Below are 20,747 nucleotides of genomic sequence, written 5' to 3'. Positions count from 1 at the left end.
TGCAATATGTAGGCATAATCACTTGCTCAGAGCTACCTTGGTGATCTCCAAAGCAAGCACTCTTTGCACTGTTAAAACATACCTTACCAGGCTTTAAAATCACAGTCCCAGAGCCTGACTGCAATTGAATTCTGTAGCTGTGGCACAGCTGTGTCTCAGGGGCTTTGAATTTGAACTTTGTTTGCACTACGGTAGAGCAAGTGAAAATCAAATGTATGATAGGCCAAAAAATACCCCTGCTAATACAAAAGGAGTTGTAAGAAATCTGGCTTGACACACCAGGACCTGTAAAACTGCATTTGAAATTAAATGTTTGCCTACTTTGTCAATAATGCAATCCTAAACTATCTGTAATATTACTTACTAAGCTTATAATATTATTGTCATTACCTGTGATATTACTTACTATTACATACTAATGGATGTCTATTAACATAAATTTTTAACAGAAAAATGTTTTTAAAATTTTAAGTCCTTTACTATAGTAAATTTAGATGATTAATGAGTAAATTGAGATGATTTAGATTCTATGAACTGCATTTTTACAAGTTACTTTCAGTAAGAAGCACATGTTAAGCCTTGGCACACAAATCCATTATGGCAAAATCCTACACCTAGATGGGTCTCACAGTGCACAATTTATCAAGGACCTTTCCGACTTTATGTATATGAGCAAACTCATACCTGCCCAGGTGGTTACGGGATAATGGTGGAGGGCACTGAACTTGGAAGACACCAACTCTACAGTGACTGTTAAGCTGCATAAAAACTCTTTAGTATGTCTTTTCTTTTAGTCACCCAATACCTATTGATACTGTTTACCTAAGCAGAAGCTACTGCAGCTCTACATTTAAATGAGAGCAAAAAAGAAGAAACCAGATCTGTGCTCTAATGACATTTAAAAAATAAATAACATGTAAATCAAAGTGTTAATAAACACAAATCTGGGGCATAATTAATGAAAAACATGTTGATAAACTCCAGTTATTCTTGCAAATATTTAAAGCTTGTGCACAGTCACTCACAAAGTCAATCTGATTATTCAATGCTACATAAAAGAGAAGGTAATCACCAGCACCCAAAATATTCTTAAGAATGTACCCTCCATTCACAAAACAATAGAGTGCATTTCTTCATATATCAGATAAGGAAGTAGTAAAACTTAGCTAATAACATATATAGACATTATAACCATTGTAGGACCTACTGTACATTGACTTAACTTAAAATAATAAAAGCAAGTCTGGGATCCCAGTCAGCTGAAAGAAATTGTGAAATGTGAGACAGTGAAAGACTCCTTTTGCAAGTAACTAGTTTTGCTGAGGAGAGTTTTGAGCACTGCATCTCAGTTCTGATTTCGCTCCTCAAACTGACAAGATAGGGAGAATATAGACTACTAAGCAATTGAGAAAGACTTCCCCAATTTAGTATTTTATTAATCTGTCAGATCTGCTATTTTGAAGCTCTGAATTACATAGGTATTCCAATGTCTAAAAAGCATTTGCACTGTAAGAAGGTATTTGGGTACTTCACACCCACAGAATAATTTGATGTGTTTATGGTAGTTGAAGATGATAAAACATCCAAATCAAGATGGGAAATGTGCTTTGTAAGCATATATGTGAGTTCAAGGTGAAAAGCAATTACTTCACAGCAAAAACACTCCCACTTTAGATCATTTTTACATGAATTATTAAAATGTTACCAATTACTAATAGCAGGAGCAAAGCAGAATTACACTTAGACCTGCCTCAAGACATAATGTCTATAGAAAAGAGGTAGGAGGAGAAATGAGGTATTACCAGAATGCAGATGGCCTTCACAATTCTGGTTCAAGCCTGTCTACACATCACATGTACAAATAAAATAATGGGACTTCTGGACTTACTGTCATGGAAATTATGGGCATTATGGGTTCCAAGAAAGGTGGGAAAAAGATGGAACTGCAAGAGGCACACGGATGACACAGGAGGCAAATGTGGAGAGGCCAGGAATAAAGTTGATGTATAGAGATTAATTGTTGATGAGATGCAGAATAAGTACATATGGCATAAGACTTAGAATGTAAAGGTTGAGGTGAAGATGTAAGTTCTGAACTAGTAAGAAATTTCATAAAATCTTTTTCATGCATCTCAGGTGGTGTTATTAATATGAAATTCTGCAGCAGGAGGCAAAACCATAATAATCTAAGTATCTATAAAAATGGGGCACATTTCATGTATTCCAATGTGGGTAACTGTGAGCTTACTAGATAAATCAAAATATAATTTATCTTTCCTACTCATGGATGCTTTTCAGAATGAGGCCTTAATTTCTGTCTTTTCCCTCTCACAACAGTGCTTAAGAGACATGCTATAATGGATAATTTGGTACCAGCAAGAGATTTTCCAATCAATATTTTCCCTTCTGAAGGGCATAACAATGGTAAATCAAAGGACGACTTTCCCAAAATTAATAATTAGGCTTTATCATTTGAAGTATTTTTTTCCTTTTTCTTTTAATAAAAAGAAAAGATGTGGTTGCTATGGCAAGAGCAGGCCAGAGTCTCTTTACACACAATATGAATTACAATAAGGAATCTGATGTTGTAAGAGTAAAAATAAGGCTCTAATAACATCCTGAAGCCTCATATGTCTTTCCACAACATAAGTATAGCTTAAAACACAAATTATGTTTAATTATATGAACAAAACTGCAAATCAAAATTGGACAATTACCAAACAATTGAATAACATGAAAATATGTATAAGCAGATGCCTAGCAGGACCTCATTTTTTAAATGTCTTGAAAGTATTATATTTAATATCAGCCAGAAGTCCCCCCCCAAAATTATATGTGTCACTTTAGTAGATGATGTTTTGTCTCTTGCAACTCTTGTAACTTCTAGGTTTTTTCTGCAATGCATATAACTAATTTAATATAATATACTCAGACAACTTAATTACTCAATATACTTTCAAAAATTCACTTTAATCAAAAAAAAAATTTATTTTTATTCATCCCCATTTCAACGTCCTTGATTATGCAATAATCAAGAAACAGGGTATAATAATGTATTTCCATCAGCTGATGTTGCATACTATTTCTAAATTTCTTGTAATAGTTTAGCATTGTAATTTCAATCAGTAAATTTTTCCAGGTGTCTTTATTTGCAAAAATTTCAGTGAAAATTGGAACTAAATACAGGCCACTGTTTTTATAGTTGTTAAAGGACATTATCTGAAACTTCTTTGTGTGAACTGCACTCTCAGTTCTTCTCTGAGAAAGGGGAAAAGAAGTAATGATACAAATTGGGAAAGACATCATCTTCTGAAAAAAGAACACTCCTAATTGGAGAAAAAAGAAAACAAACATAATACTAATAAAATTGAAAATATTTTGAAAAAATCTAGCAACTGAACTAGCCTACCCTGATGTAAGAACTGTCAGAGCTAAAAGCAAGTTATATCTGCTAATCAAGAGAAGCTGAAGATTTCAATACTTCTAGTGAGAGGTGGGGCTACGTAAACTGAAAGCCCTCTAAAACACACGGTAGAAAGTAGAAAATTTCAGAATTTCATTCTTAAGTTGAAAGGGAGAGTGATAAAGTATCCCTTCCATCAGAACTGCAATCAGAATACGTTACTTGATTTGATTCCGCCGTTCTGTTATTGATAACAAATGTCATCTCCCTAATGAAATATAAAGAGTTTTCATTTGTATTCTAGCTATCAGGGTTCAGTGCAAATACAAACTAGTTTTGTTTCTTGATGTAACAATCTATCTTCTGGATTTCCCTTTTCTAGTATATTAAACCACATTTTAAAGTTTCCAATGGACAGAGACCCAATTTCCCTGTCTCAGGACTATTTAATATTGTAATTTAGACTTTTCTCTTGTAGAAAAGTCTGCTGTTTAATGTAAAATTTCAAAATCATTAGGCCTTTGGAAGGACAGTCTATGGGCGAACATCTTCCAAATGGCAAATAAACTATACAAGAGCATCTACTTCAATGAGGAAAACAATTTTGCCTAAAACACTCCCTAAAAAAGGTACAACTTAAAAATGCATGTCCTTATTCTTGAGTTGTAATGGCAACTTCTCTTCCTAAGCATATATTTCAATACGTAGAAAAGGTCAATGTTTAATCTACCTTTGTATATAAACAAGTAAATAGAAAAGGATATTACCAGGTAGAGTGCAGAGTGACAGTTCTCTGTATCTGAAGCACAGCTTCAAACTTTACACAAGTTATATTTTAATCTTGCTCTACCTTTTTTTCTTAAAATTGAGGTTTAGTTTTAATTTTACTCCACATCTTTTTCTGTCCCTATTTGTTCCTGAGAGACATCCCTCCCTCCCTGCCATTAATGATGAACAGAATCTGTCTGTTCTGCCTTATGGGCAGATCCTTTTTGGCTTTAAAATACATAATCAAGAGAGACAGTGATACAACTTGAGATCAGTGCAACAAGACTGGAAAGGAAGTGATTGTCTATAGCCCTGATGACAACCACATTAAGGCCACCAGCACGCAAACAAGTGACTGTGCCCCAGCTGCCATGTAGAAAATGTTCTTGTGCAGTCCACATACAATCTGGAAGGAAAGCGTGTGTATCTGCACATAACAATTTTGTATGATTGACCCGAGCCGTCAGATTAAACTGTGGCTCCAAAGACATTTCTTTTAGTGCAGAAACAAATTCAGCAATTCTTTCCCATGTCTGGCTTCTTGTCTTCATCTCCTTAATTGAGGGAAGACAGCTGTTTGTGGCAATTCACAGAGAACTGAAATTAAGGAAATACAAGGGCACCTCATCCCCCTCCTCTTTTTTTCCCCCCCAAACTTACTTTTGACTTCCAGTTTTGCCACCAAGAGAAATGTGTGGAGAACTGCAGCTTCAAGGAGTTTTCCTTTCTGTAATCCAAGTGACCAGACTTCTCCAGAAAGCTACCTTACCTAACTGTAATTCAGTACTAAATTGTCTGACTTATCTGAACAGTCTAACTGCTATACCCTGAGCTTACTTCATGTCTCACTGGTTGTGTCCCATGGCACTATGGCCATCCATACTGTCAGTGGACTGCCAGACTGACGAACCTTAGCTTGCGTTTTTGGGCGCCCATCAGGGCCACAACCACTGTGGCCACAACCAATGTCAGGCTAGATCCAGACTCAAACCAGCTTTCTTCCTTTATCACCTGTATTTTCTCAGGAAGGAAACTAGGGCAAAGAAGCAGTGTTTAGGAAAATGACCTTGGGTTGAGAAGATAACAATGACAGACTGTTAATAGAGCAACCACTCAGTAAGTCAAAAACTGCAAACACAATTATTTGACCATAATTCTCTAAACTGGAGGAAGGAAGAGTCAACTGAAATGGAGCTTGGCTGTCCAAGTCAAGATTCAGCCCTGCATATTTTTTCCTTCCTTTTCTACCTTTGCATTTGGAACAACTTTCTATGAAGTCAGTGTTTTTCCTCTTCTTTTGGGAGTCTCTTAATTTGCTCTTCTCTGCACTAATCCCCAAACTGTAGGTCAAGGGAAGGCAAAGCAGAATTAAGCTGCAAACAGGTCACAAACCAACTTAGATCTGGAAGCTGTACCACTATGCTGGACTATGCCAGTGTGCTTGTCTGCAGTTCATAGTTCCCATCACTCTTCCGCTATCCCACATCTCCTCAATATTTCGGGCCAGCTCCTGACCACTGAAGGAAGGCTGGCTTTAAGTAGTCAACAGCTAAGATGATGCCTTGCATACAGGAATTTGTAGATGATCTTATGTCCTATTCACCTTCTTGCAGCCTCAGCAGCACTTACTTCCTGCTGCAGAGGAAGCAAGGTGTTGTGTTTGTTACAACACTCTGATATAGAAGTTAGGAGCCCAATTCTCTCTCCTGTTCTTCAAATGCAAGTGAGTTGAAGAAATGAATTAGATTATTATCTGTGATGAGTCATACTTATGTTAGGAATTTAAATCAAACTGATAAGTCAGGAGGCAGTAAGGAACCTAAATAGACCGATGGATCTGAGAAAGATTAATATTTCATTTCACATAATTTTCATCTATAGAATAAAAGAGTAGCAAAAAAATGCTTCTGCAAGCCTCTTACATTAAATTCTGCTTCCAAACTCATTCACACACAAGGTACAAAATGCTGTTGAAAAAACAGAACAGCATTTCTGTAGCTCTTCCCTTTCCAGTATTTTATTTACTAATCCAAGAAGTGCAAAAGCCTAGGAGACCAACTTGTTTCTGCCCACAAGCACTGTCTGTTGGCAATATCTTCAGGCACAGCAGGGGTTTAATAGTCTTTCTTTTTCAAAATGACTTACAAGTAGATTTCATAAGAAATTAAAATGTTAGCAATATATTTGGATTGCCCTACTGGATCAGATCACACTGAAATAAAAGCAGTTTTGTAAGGGTCAGTATTTCTAATGCTGAGAACTACTGACTTTCTGACTAGAACAGATGCTTGAATTACTACGGCTTCTCTAACACCAGTCCCCATAGAATTTAGATGAGAACAGACCCGGGTTGTGGTGAACTCTTTTTCAGAGGTGCAGACTGTGCCGGAACAGGGTGTCCCTGAGAAGATTCACCAAAAAGTCTATGTTGGAGCATATCTGAAATACTGAAATATTTTTCCCAGTTTTTCCAAATGCCAAACACTAGAAAATTTCTTTAATCACAGTGGGAATCCTAGAAACTTAGCATTTTCCAAAACTGACCCACAAACCTGTTTGCCTTCCAGATGAAATAGAGAGAGAATGATATCACAACAGGCAATGAAAATAAGAGAGGAACATAAAAATTTACTGTTGGAGGCCACCTGTAAGGACAAACTAGATTATGATCTGGGATCTGAAAATTAGAAGAAATTAATAGAAATTATGTGGCAAAGAGAAACACTAGTAAAAAACATAGTAATAGAAAGACTAGAACAAGAAGAGCAAAATTGTGAGCAGGTGAGACTTCAAATATTCTTTAAGTATTTGCATTAGGGAAGCATGATTTTTCTCCTTCTAGGTCACCAGTAAGGGATAATTCATGTCCATTTCAGATACGCTTTAATCTAATGTAGCAAATAGCTGAAAATAACCTTTGATTATTTTGTTTCTAAGTGACCAGAGATTGTCTGCATCATGTTGAGTGGTATCAGGAACTAATATCTGTTACCATGTGTAACAAGGTATGCTAGGACACATCTGAATCATAGGTAATCTTCTCAAGGACACACACCTACTTCTGTATTGCTTTATCTTCATGGTATTCACAAAGCACTTTGAAGCACTATATCCACTTGATAGCTCTGAGTTTTGTTATAAAGAGGCTGTTTGATTTCATATTTGAGAATTAAATCTAGCAATGCAGAAGATAAAATACATTTCACAGATACATTACAGTACATATATGTTTGTACAGTGCCAGATTTATGGCTATGGACTTTTAGATGTAAAATGAACAAAGAAACAAAGTATGTTAAAAATATTTATATCAGGAATGAAGCTAGTTCCTTTCCACTTGTTTTCAGTAAGATTAGGCAGGTTTATTTAGATTAAGTAAAAATAACAGGTTTATTTTTACACCAGCCATGGCCCTTCTCTCATGAGTGGCAGACATAAATGATGTCGGTGTGTATGGCTAACCAGTAAAAATAAGGTAGATATTTTTGTATAGGCTATGTAATATCTTATTAATACAAGACCATTTTGTTTAGTTTACATTTTCTCTGGACCTCGTCCATTCACAGCTTTCTCTGAGCAATTTCCTTGTATCATAAACTTTGATCTATTGTCACTCACGCAGTTTTGATCAACTGCTTGCAGCCAGACACATCTATTTAACTGCTGGTGTCCTGCAACAATAAGAAAGGATCCTAAAAATATACTTTATAATTACAAAGTGTAGGCAGAGGACCCCTTGTGCTTTTGGCTAGAGATTACTGGGCTTACACTAAAAGAACGGAAGTCTTCCTAATTTGCTTCATTGCCACATCAGCTAAATATCTCTAAACCACTGCTGTCTCCGAAGTGACCACCTGAGGCACAGGAAAGTTAAGTAATTTGCTCGTGATCAGACTGTAGAGTCAGGGGAAGAGTTGGGAACAGAATCCAATTCTTCCAGTCATCTCTTCCTGTGCAGCTCCATGTTTCGTCCCCCATGAAATTATTCAGAATCATTCAGTTGAACCAGTAGGTAGGTAGGTAGGTAGGTAGGGGTTAGGCAGGTAGGAAGGAAGGAAGGAAGGATCTAACAGATTCTTCTTCATCTAATGAAAGCCCTTTTCATCAAGAGTTTAGCAATTCATCTCTGTGTCCCATCTGACTATCAAGTTAAAAAAAAACCTTCATAAAAACATTTCCCAACTAATTCCTTTCTCTACTATGTTGTTCTGGGTTTTTGTCCCTGTGATGAATGTCTTGCTACATCTTTACTGTGATTATTCTCATGGGATATAAAGAGATGATACTCCCCCCACGGTCACATTGAACACAGGTCATAATCTCATAGTGAATTCCCATATATGTTTGAATCCTCCTGAAGAAACCAAGAAGCCAGTACTTGAGCGTCACTGTTTTATACAGAACAGCAGCAATCAAGTCGGCAGATGAACAGGGCTAAGACAGAGTTTTTTCATTACTTAAATGTGAGGCTAGGGTGTTTCCAAAGTGAGGAAAAAATGAATTCCATGGGGGATTCAGTGTTGCTTCATTTCCTCCAAACACAGCATGCAGCGAGTCCCTAAGCTTTAAACAGGCAGGTGTAGCCCCAGAAAATCAAAACCTCAGTGCTGACTGGATCATGGTCTTGCTAGGCAAGACTCAAGAGACCTTCCTTGTAGCCAGTGGTTCTGGCACTCACCTAGCATGCAAGATATACTGAGGCTTACAAGAGCTCCAATGCCTATGCTTTTGGATGATGGAGAGGGAGTCTAAAAATCTCTCCCATTGCAGCTATTTTTCATTCTGTATAAATAATTACATTTTCACTGAAACAGGAATGTGAATCAAGATTCAAGCTCCTATTTCAGTGAATGAAATCCTATGAGAATATGGAAGAGGTCTGGGTAGGGGATCTGGACTGGTATACTCTTTTTTATGTCAGTGAGAGTACATTATTTGCTTTGGAGGGAAACACTTATTGTTTTGTTTTGTTTTTTTTTTAATGAACCTGGATTTTTGGCAAACACATAAGTTTGAATGGCTTCCTCAATATTGCTATACATCTGAGACCTTTTTAAAGCATCACTGGCTTTTTACCTAGCTTCTTCAATTTCTAAATGACCTTGATATGTTCCTTTTGACATATTTTTTTGTGACACTTGAGGAACCAATGACATGGTAACATAAAATAAGATTTGATCTTGTTCTGAAAGTTTTTGCTTTGATTAACAATGAGAGTCTGATATGTTGTCTCAGCCTTCCTGTGCAAATAGCCTTAATTTACTACTCTCTGCAAGATTTCATCCTAAGTAGTAGCACTGGTAATCACTATATACATTTTTTCTTTGTCCAGATTAGATTTTTTTTTTAATAAGACTGACAAGTATAAAAATCTCTCACTAGACTTTACTACACCAAAGTTCTATCAAGTGCTCTAAAATAAGTGTATCTGCACATACTAGATCTGTGCCATATTTTAATTCAGTGTGCAAATTATATATGTGAAAAAAGCCATACCTGTAGGGATGACCTGATTTTGGATGGGCATCCCTTTTGCTAACAAAAATAACTAATTTATAGCCAGTTTCAGTAAATACAGGTTTTTCCACAAAAAAAGATGCAAAACTCACAGAGAAGACAAGACCTTATTTTCTGTTTCAGCTTTTTGACGTTCATTTGTTAGTGTCCCCTACACAAATCATTGGTCTCAAGTTCTGATCATACTGCTTTAAGGAGATTTGAAAAGTGGACTAATCTATTCTTCTTCCAGTTACCATCACAGTAACTTAGAACATGAACTAATTTTTTTGGTATCTTACACTCTTCACTGAAATGTAAATCCCTTGTTCTTTAGACATTTTGGAATAAAATATTCTCAAATTCTATTTAGACATGCAGGCTAGTAATGAATTTCCCTACAAACTTCAGCATCCCAAGCAACCTGTCATATCATTTTCTCATTTGTCAGGGGAAACATTTTCTGCCTATGTCTTTCTCCAGAACAGCCTGGGGTCTCTACTGTTTTATCCTGGTGACAAGATAAGGTCTACACTGATCTTATATCCTCTACATGAACAAAAATACTGCTTCATCTTCAAATCGAACAGTTCAGTTGAACACAATTGTCTAGGGATACAATGCTCCCCATAGATATGACGATGGTGCTCAACCACATTCATTCTTTATCTATCTGTTGGCACCTACCAGAACCCTTTTAACTCACCCAATGTAGAAAGTTATGTAGCATTACCCAGTCCCCCAAAATTTCATCATTTGTAAGTACTGGCAATTCTTCTTGGTGCTGTTAAATTCTTTGGAGTTTATGCATTTGGTGGTGTTCTTACGTTCACTGTTTTTATTATCATTCACGTTCCACTACATGCAACATTTCTTTTTCATTTTCTTTCAATACACCGACATTCACCTTTCTCAATTGTTTTCATCCTCCACCCTTCCAGGGAGGAAAAGCTCCTTACAAGACCTCAGGCCTTCACACTTTAACCCAAAGGCCAGTATTCTTTTGTAAAACTATAAAAAGATCACATTTGCTTTCAATTTGCTTTACATGTTGCATGACAACTGTTCATAATGTAACTTTACCCTTTTCTAGGTCATACCCATTCTTCTGACACTTGAAGGCTTTTGTGAAGTGGTATTATCCATTACTTCTTTTGCCTTTTTCACATACTGGATGCTTGCATAGCTGATTTTCAAACCATGCAAAGCGCTATGTTGTCAGAAACTGAAGCTGAGTTCTGCTTTTTATGATTTTCATTTTAGTTGATATTTGGCATTCCCAAAAAATTCTATAACCTGAGAACCTTGCTTGCCTGCTACTAATTTTACTCTAGTCTAGGTAACTTCCATTACTTGGTAAATTTTAAATGTTTCTTTTCAAGTGTTCATATTGACTCTTCCCAAAGTTCTTATGCACTGTTTTCTTTAGATGATAATCACTGCTTCCTATCTGATCAGGGCTCAGTCTCCCAGAACTGTACAATTATCTGTTCAGCCCTACAGCAATCATTGCCTCTGCTAAGTCTTACCTCCCTCGTTCATCCTGTGTTTAAAATGAATCTTGCATATGTTTCAACTTTAAGTACAGCATTCTTCGGCTTTCTGTACTACACCTTCAGAATGCTTGAGTTTAAAAAAAAAAAAAAATTAAAACCCACAAATGTTTCAGAATCAGCCATGGCCAAAAATACAGCTACCTTCTAATGGCTCCCAATTGTTCCCACCTATTGTTTGCAGACTTGGAAGGAGGAGCTATTTGAACTTTTCCATTTTTAAAATAAGTAGTTTCAGTTGCAGGGAAGTTTTCATCTGTTAAACAGTTTTATTTAGAGTATTGAATTTACTCCTTTTCATTTTCTTTCTATAACTGGCATTTAGTTTGTATGGATTGAACAGAAATGAGAAACCATGACCAGTTTTAACTGGATGTGCAAAACCACAGCTGGAACTGCATAACAACCCACTTGGCCTCTTAGGAAGTTCGAGCCTGAAAGCTGCATCTCCTGCTCCCTCCTCTAGGTGTACTTACTGTCTTCAAAGTAATAACACAAAGTTTGACCTTGATTTTAACATATTCTTGGTTATAAAGTGCACCAGTGTCCAGAAGTTATACATGCACCACTGTATTTTCTCCCCAAAATATTTATAATAGACTCTAGCTACTCCCCCTACTTGTCCTAAATTTCACAAGGGGGTCTTTTTCTGTTTAGGCAATAAATTGTTCCTTGAGGCAAGATATGGAAACAGATTTGACCATAGCATTGTTTTCCTCCTGAGCTGCTTAGAGAGCTGACATGTCTACAACCCTTTTAAAGCTCTGGAGTTGTCCTCCTATGGCTGCAGAAGCAAACTACATGCTCAGTGTAGAAGACAATGCTACTCTTAGTGCACGTGTTTTAAAATTTTAGTGGTATTTTGAAATCAGGTAAAATGGGACCTGAATATGCTTTGGTTACAAAAAGAACTAGGAGTAAAATATTCTGTAATGGAACAAATGCATAAAAGCAGTTCTATCGAACATATAAAAGAGTTGCTTTTTCCTAAAATAGAAGCTAATTTTTAAAATGAAATTTCCCTCTAGCAGAAGAAAACAGTTATTCAGAATTAATTACGTACTCACCTTTTACTCTGTCTCCTTTGTGCAGATGAATTTCTCCTTCTCCTTGAGGTTGATATGGCTTTACGACAATAAAAAGTCTTCCAGGTACAGCACTGTAAAGTTTGCGTTTTGGACCCTGATAATCCAAGACAGAGAGAGTATCCTTGTTGGCACTAGGACTGTAACTGGCACTGGAAATTGAAATTAAGAAACATTAATTTGTTATTGAAAACAGACAAGTTGTTGCTTTATCATCACTTTGGTAGGATTAAATTCAGCAGTGAAAGGATAATCATCTTCCAGTAAGACACACAACACTGTAGAAGAAATACCAGTTTTCCATCTTTCCATCCATGCTCTTTTAATTGTTCAAAATCTTTCAGTATGAAATATGGTCAATATTCATCTGACCATGAAATGAAAAGACTAAAGTTTTTAGTTCTCCTACAAATTAAACTTGCACATTCACAGACCCAGAAGAATTTTATATTTATATACAAACCATAATTACAAGCATCACAGTATATCAGAAAGACTTTAATACTACAGCATTTGCAATCACTGTTGTGAATGGACAACTTCGTAATATTGCCGTACTAACTGAACAATCAAGTTAACTGAATTATTAACTGAATGGACTGAACAATCTAGTTACTTCATCACTCTGAGACCTGGAGCTAAATTTTAGGTCAGAATGTGCACAAAGCACGGTTCTTATGGTTAACATATTCTCCAAAAGATCATTTTTTATTGATGGCAATCAATAGCTCTCCCAATGACTTGAGAGCAGTATACCTGCATAAGTTGTAGGTCATCAAACACAGAATCTACTTAGGATGAACAGAGAAGAAGTTATTGAAAACTGGTGAATAATATATGAAGAACTGAATGAAATGTTAAAAATACAATGTGAAGAAAAGGCAAATATAAAAGAGGGTGGAAAAATTATAGGAGATACCATAACATCCTTGCAATATACTACTATTCAGCTATTAAGAAAAATGGAAAAACTTCAAGTCTTACACTGAAAGTCTAGAAACAAAATATTTGTAAGAAAGAATATTCATAAAGATTTTAGGAAAAAGATAAAGTACCAAAAAAGAAGAATGATTTAATGATGGTCTAGCATTGCAACACTCTACTTACTTTCTAGTAAGGGGAAAAAATAATGCAAAACTATTACAAACAAAACAAATGATGAAGGGTGGAGTTCACTGTTTGTTTGTCCTTTTTTAACCAATCTCCTACCAAAATAGGAGTCGATGAAGCTCTCAGTATAGATAAAGAGGAGGTTGTCTGGTAACAAACCCAAACATAATGGATCTTTCTTACAAGGAACACTTCCATTTTACTGCAGTAGCTTCTTTATCATTTGGAATTGTGTCTTCCTTTCATCTTGTTGTTCTACTCTTTTATTACTGTGAACAGGTGCTAATAAAGATAAGCAGTCCTTAGTGTTTAAAAATGAGCACTGGTTGCACGTCTGTGATGGCATTTGAATAAGAAACCTCAGCTGACTCTAGCAATTGTTTAGAGGAAGACAGGAAACGATGATGGTAACTTTCCAATTCTTTTTGTCCATTCCTTTTTCCTTGTAAGTGAAGAAGAAATCATAACTGTAAACAAGCCAGATACATAAAAAATTACTACACATCCAATTTCCACCTGTATCAAGCTGCATTTTCTGCCTAATCTGTTAGCAACCAGGCAGCAGCTGTACACGACATTATGTCCCAGCATCTTATTTAACTCTCATCACAGCAGATTCAATCATTTTATCTCTTACTGAAAGATGAGGGAGGAATGGCACATTTAACCTTTACACTGAATGGATCGTTTCTCAGGAGACAAACTTACAAATTGAAATGAGGGCTGCAACATGGCATGGATGACTTCTTAAAAACAATCTTCCCTGTCCCCCTTGTCCCTAAGGTGGGCTCCCAGGCCAACAAGTCCCCTGCCATGAGGGGACAGGAGGAGGAGAAGGGGATTTCAGGAGATGTGGGCAGATGGCAGGAGTCCTCTCCCTCTCACTCAGGAGAACGTGGCCATCCTTGATGGTTCAACGCTGACTGGGTCCATGCTAGCATGGCCTTTCACTAATCACTGCAGACAAATCCCACAGAAATGGTGCCATTTCCCTGCGTCTCCCCAAGCCCCCAGCCCCAAGCCCCAGTTTGGCTACGGAAAGCAGCAGTCTAGTGAGATGATAAAAACAGGCTGAGCCACAGGCTATAAAGATCACAGGAAAAGTCCTCCCCAGCATAACTTTCCAGCCTTCCCCTTTGCACCAGGCAAACCCCATGCAAAAGATCAAAACGGAAGCTCATTAATGTAATGCCTCGGTGAAGTTAATCCTTTCTGTGTACACTCACCTCCTCCAGTAACTTAACCCTTTCTCACTGCTTCTGCTCCAGAAGCCACCACTACACCCTACCTACTCCAGAGCCTACTGCTATGTCAAAAGGGGCTTTTTTAATTTAAGGGGAAGAACAGTTTCATAGGAATGGATCATTTGCAAATAATAAGCAGCAATAGCAACTACTACAATTAGCTGATAGTAAGTAGGTGGTCATACAGTTAAAATAAACAAAAACTGTAAGGAAAGTCCTATGTAAGGTGCCACTCATGACTGCAAAAACATGCCTGTGGCAAGAAAAGGCATTGCTTGCAGGAAAAGTATATAAAAATGCTTTTATTTGTCTTTAAATTTAGAAGCTGGAAATTAGAGACTCCAGCTCTCTTATCAGTACTTGTATATATATACTCTGGCGATCTCTAGAAGAAAGTCACAGAATGATTTTTCTACTCTGCAGACAGATAACAGTTTACGCAGCTGTGATACTGATGCATTAGCAGTAAGAATAAAATTTTGTTTCCACAAAATTTCAGGAATGAAATTTTGTTTCCGTTATCATTTGCATTGGTTTTCAAAATCATGTGCTCCCAGAAAGGGCAGAGGCAAGTCAACTGAATAAAGCAAGAGCAAATAAATATTTGCTTTTTCAGAAAGTTTCAGAACTCAATGAACTCTCTATATTTTAAAATTTCACAGTGTATTATCCCAGGAAAGTTAACAAAAAGCCACCTTTTATCACTTTGAGCTAAACAAGTCTTTGAATGGAAGGTAAAACCTCCCACTTTGGTAGCACCAGCAGTAGCCAGTAGAATATGAGGGCACTCACTGTGTGAAAAGCATCATGCAGGTGGACCTCCTCACCTAAGTGGAGCCTCATTACAGACAACATGATTTTACGCTGATACAGTTCCCTCCAAGGAAGTGTGATCCAAAGTTATTGATTTTTCATGATTACTGTAACATATGCTAATGTCACAGTAGTTTGCCAGTAGTAGTTCTACTGCATGAAACCACTAGCCTAAGTCCTGTTTCTTGCAATGATTCTTACAGTTCAGACAACTTTTTTTTTTTCCTTTTTTTTTTTTTTTTTACAACGCAGTACATTCCAATATCCATCACTATTGTTACTATCTCAAATAATGATTGTCAGTTTGGGTGCCTGCAGCTAAAGAGAGAAGAAGAATGTGCAAAGTAACAGCAGATAGCTTCAGCTGACTGGAAAACTCAAGTTAAGATCCAGCATACCTACAAACGACAAAGAGAAAACCAACAGCTGCATTTCTTAGCAATGTTCTTTTCTTTTTCTACACTGAACAATAGATGTTCTTTTGGTATTAGGAAACAGGACAGACAAAACCTGGTATTTTAAATGACCACTGAATGAAATGTGTTTGATCAAAACACTTAAGCTTCAATTCCTTCCATCAGTATTCAACTCTGCCTCCCTCCTTTTCTGTAGCCCTGCACTTTAACCCCTCTGGCTTATCATCCTGGTGCAGTTTCATTGCTTGCATGCTTGACAGAAGCCGTTCACAAGTCCTCCTCCCAGTGAAGCTAATTATCTATTCACAGGACAGTGGTTTTATAAAGCTGAAGCCTCCATTTGTGATCAAAACACAGACACAATCATCTGTTTTATTATATTGCCTACAATACCTACATCACTCTAATTAGTCAAGATTTGTTATCCAGTGGGACGTAGCTGCAGGATATTTGCAGAGAGCGCCTGCTAAATTGCATTTGTAATTCAAGAGGAAAAAAAGAGCAGCAAGTCATAGGGAGTGCAAAATCCTGCAAGGATAATCATAGAAAGAGCCCATTACATCTATCTCCATCATCTCAAGAAGCCACCTTTGCCCTCAGTCAGCCTCCTACACTACGCAGTACAGCTACACAGCATTTTGTCATTATTCTCTCCCTTTCTTCTTTGGGTCAGAACTTAGCAGAAGAGGGAAATGAAGCAGTCTCTACTTCATCTCCCATACGCAGCTCCAGCACAGATTTCAGGCATGACAGATGCAGGCACAAAGTATCTCAGAAGTGTTTTACTTTCCTGGTAAACACAATAGTTGCTTTAACTATTAACTAGCATCTGGATTTACTTCAGGGGGCTACACTTAATGGTAAGTCACTACCTAACTTTGCTCAACTTTAAAGTCTGCCTCACTGCTCTAGTGCCAGGTTGAAACAGCTGGCATTGACTGGAGTTTCCAAAAACCAGGGATGGGAGGGATTAAAATATTCAGCTTTGGACACGTTCCACTGTGCTCAGATTTTATTACCTATATATTACATGGAGTGCCAAATGGGCATATAAATAACACTATGGAACATGGTAGTCCACATGGGGACATTAGGAGTATTTCATACTGTGCAAATATTGAAAAAGTCACCTGATGTGCCTGTGTTGCTGCCTTTTCGCATCCTCTCCCAGCCTGTTTAAGGATGGCGACCGGCTCCGAGAGGACGGAGTGTAACTCCCAATAGTTTTTACAGTTCCATTAGGATTATTCTGCATCTGTTGAAGTAGATGAGGTGAAAGGCTGCGGTGGGAAGAAGCAGAAGAGGAGGCTGACCAGTCAGGGAGGTTGTTGATGTTGAGATTGTTATCGCTGTTGGAACGGAGCAAGACGCGAGGTGCTGCCAAGGTGCTCGGGGGCCTCCGCCTTCTGTTTGAATAGGTAGGAGCCTCTCTGAAGGGCACTGCGTGAAGAAAAACATCCAGGGAAATCACAGATGATTTTACCGTTTATATGCGTTTATCACCCCGTAAAAAGAATTAGCAACATATGGCATTACTTTTACCACAGAGAGAGAGAGAGAAACTCTACCTTGCCTGAACAGCTAGGCAATTTCTTTATCTTTAAAACTGAAAACAATGGGGCAACATTAAACTGTTTCCTGGCTTTAATGAAAAGTTAGGCAGCATCAGTAGCCTGAGCCTGCTGAACCAGGGTCTAGGAAAAGGGAAACACCAATTTCTTGCTAAATTTGAGTCTCACAGTTTGTTTGACTTCTGTTAAGATTTCCTCCCATCTGACCAGAAAGTTATGGAACGGGGCTGAGCAGCAGAATTTGTGACGTGTGCTCTAAGTTCCTCCCCTGCTGGCATCCAAACTGAGAGAATTTTGTTCCCTTGCAAGTTCAGGCCTAACTTGAAATCTTTAATGTTAACAGTCACCTTATCCACTTCTTCCAGGTTAAAAATTGAGGACATAGATTTTTCTCCTGGCAGAACTCTATTATGCTGCTAAAATCCCTTGGTATTTCTCTCTTTCTAATCTAGGCATTTCTACCACAGCTATCACTGTTGTATATAGAACATATTACCCAAGGGTAATGCGCTCACTTCAGCCCGTGCTGTGTCCCACAGAGAACACAACTGCATCTAAAGGCTGTAATATACTAGTTAATGAAATAGACACAACAGAAAACAAAAGCAAGGGCAATAAAAATCTAATATAAGTCAGAGGACTCATCCTTCCATCAGTGTTATTGGTACAGTGCTGCACTCATTGGAGAATTTGTATAAACAGACACTACGTTTCCCAAATCTCCGTTTCTCACTATAGAGGGTTACTTAGTTCCAACAACTGAAAAAGAAAATTTCCTAATAAAAGGCAGCCGACTCACACTTGCTGTGATGACACTTCCTACTCATTTTATAAGGTAGGAAAGGATCTGACCCTGAAAACTCATGTTTACCTCAGTCCCCATTCATGCAAGTACTCCCATTAATTTCAGGGGAACTCATGGTGTTGCAGGATTTGATCCAAAGTGCACATCTTTACATTTGCAAAGGGATAGTAGTATTACTAACAAAAGGCATTATTCTGAGGACTTTACTGAGCTGTTGTAATTTTCAAAAATTATATATCAGTAGGGAAATAAGCCCCACAAAATATTATCCTACATACCTGAAGCGCCATTAGGAATCATTTATAAAGTGACATAAATGTCTACACATTCAATACCGTTCAAAAATGAAAAAAGAAAAACTGAATTAAAACATGTTCATCACACTATGCAAACAAATAAATTCATATAAATACAAATACACATAGGAAGCATTCTGTCCTGCCTTGAAATATAGCTTTTATTGGCTGAACACAGCAAAATTTAAGATCCCAGAGCAAAACTGAAACATGACATAAAACAAAGGTGTAACTGCAAGGAAAATAACGGTTCATAGCGCTTTCACCAGAATCAATTTATTATCCTGAATATCTTAAAACGACACCTTCGTATTCCTAAAGAATTGAAACTTTCTCTGAGGGTACACCTTCTCTGGTAAAGAGCTCAACAGCATCGGACCAACAAAACAAAAGAGGACAGCGGGCATAGAGAGGAAGAGCTTTAAATTCAGGTCCATAATATTTCACTCAAAACAAGGCTGAAATAAAGGAAGTGGTCTTTAAAGCTGTTAAAAGGGTAAGACTTAGGAGTATAACATTTATGCTAGAAACTACCAGAAACTCCGTACAATTTTCAGGATACTCCAATTTTTCTTTTTTTTTTTTTTTTAAGGTTTCCAAAGAGGAAGTATATCAATGAAAGTGCCTTACGGCTTCAAATGTCATGGTGAAAGCCACAGTTAGTTCTAACTTAAAGAAAACTCACAGCACATATTTCCAAAATTAACATATATCCAGATCCTCTAAGTTTATATGTATGACACAGATGTGCTGTTTGTGTATTCCTGTATTTCTGACATTGAGACTACAGCTCTAGAAATGATTCAATTGAAGACAGGCACATCTCCCAGGTACACTAAAGCAAAATAGTTACTGTAATCATTGTAATAAGGAAGGGGACATACAAAGCAGAGCTGTAGATACAGACTTGCTGTCTGAAAGGCTAATCTTGTTCTCTAGGGTCATGGGAACTGGCCTCAGACTTCAGTAAAAATGGGATCTGACCCTTATGTTTTAATTTTTCATGAGCTTAAAATCGTGACCATTCAAAGCCAGATTCCCGAGCCTTCAACCCACAGATTAAAAAAACTAAACACTACCAATATTTTTTGAATGAACGATAGTATATCCATGTGTATGCATACACACTTTCCCTGTATCAGCTTAAATTGATTCTTTGTCCATTACATATCTGAAAAGGATTTAAAGGATCATTTAGGAGTTAGCTCTTGATCTGCGATTAATGTGCTACTCTTAGGGAGAGAACTACAAGCAAAATTAGCCTTTACTATACAAAAAAAAGCAATAAAGGGGACAGCTAATTGCACAAATTGATGGGTGTCTAACACAATTTTTTTATAGAAAGAGTTAAAAATAAGCATTTCCATGCCTAAAATGATTAATATTCCACCCAAGTGTTTCTTTTCCCCAGCAATCTGCAAACTGTAAGTGGGTGGATATTTTTTTAGCTGCTTCTTAGGCATTATTTATATTATTTTCACAATAAAAAATAACACAAAATGATGAAATGCAAATGTACATGCTTTGAACTCTGTTGGACACTGTTTTTCTCTAATACTTCACTATGTTCAAAACTAAGAATGACTGTTGCAAAACTTGTTTGGGAAAAACAGATGATATAAAGTGACATGAAAATGCCTGAACTGATTTCATGCTTCTAAAGTTTAAAATTATCACCCCTAAAAGCATACCTGAAAGCATCAATTCCTCTTCCAGCTCTCAGAATTTCTATTCCTAGTATCTCACACATCTGAAGGGGCAAGCAAGCAGCATTCACTGATAAAATTCACCTAGCAAACTCCTCATGTGTCTTCAAATGCATTTCTCATGGAACAAAATATTTTTAAAACTACCTGGCCTTTCAGAGAAAACCTAGAATGAATAAATAAGTCACATCCAGCTTTCATAATTAGTTGCCAAACTGGACCGTCTGGCATAAAATCACATTGAAAAAGAAACTGCAGGAATTGGTTAATTATAGAGTAACTAAGCCCATCATATTAACTGTGCACAAGAAAACACCAGCCTGCAACGTCAAAGTGTTCGGCTTGCATCGCTTACCTTCTTTCTTTGTGAAGGCATTTAACAAAGACTTCATTTTTCCCTGTTACTTTAGCAGCAATCTCCTCATTGTATCCTTCCCATTTCTGGGAAGGAAAAGAGGAGGAAAAAAAAAGGGGGGGGGGG

The 20,747-nt window shown here is 37.2% G+C and overlaps 1 protein-coding gene across 1 annotated transcript in view; it reads right to left on the bottom strand.

Annotated features, from left to right (window-relative positions):
* Nucleotides 1-20,747, bottom strand: part of SHANK2 (SH3 and multiple ankyrin repeat domains 2) — a 316,407-nt gene that overhangs the window by 204,313 nt on the left and 91,347 nt on the right. Inside the window, exons 10-11 of the mRNA XM_026089348.1 lie at nucleotides 17,019-17,328; nucleotides 12,288-12,457 (exon numbers count right to left, since the gene is read on the bottom strand). Coding sequence (XP_025945133.1) covers nucleotides 12,288-12,457; nucleotides 17,019-17,328 — 480 coding nt within the window. The remainder of the gene's footprint in view (nucleotides 1-12,287; nucleotides 12,458-17,018; nucleotides 17,329-20,747) is intronic.

This window comes from Apteryx rowi, unplaced genomic scaffold, assembly GCF_003343035.1.
Source record: "Apteryx rowi isolate R43461 unplaced genomic scaffold, aptRow1 scaffold_81, whole genome shotgun sequence".
NCBI classification, from domain to species: Eukaryota; Metazoa; Chordata; class Aves; order Apterygiformes; family Apterygidae; genus Apteryx; species Apteryx rowi.
Note: the sequence above shows the minus strand (reverse complement) of the source record. Positions and strands in the feature narration are given on the sequence as shown.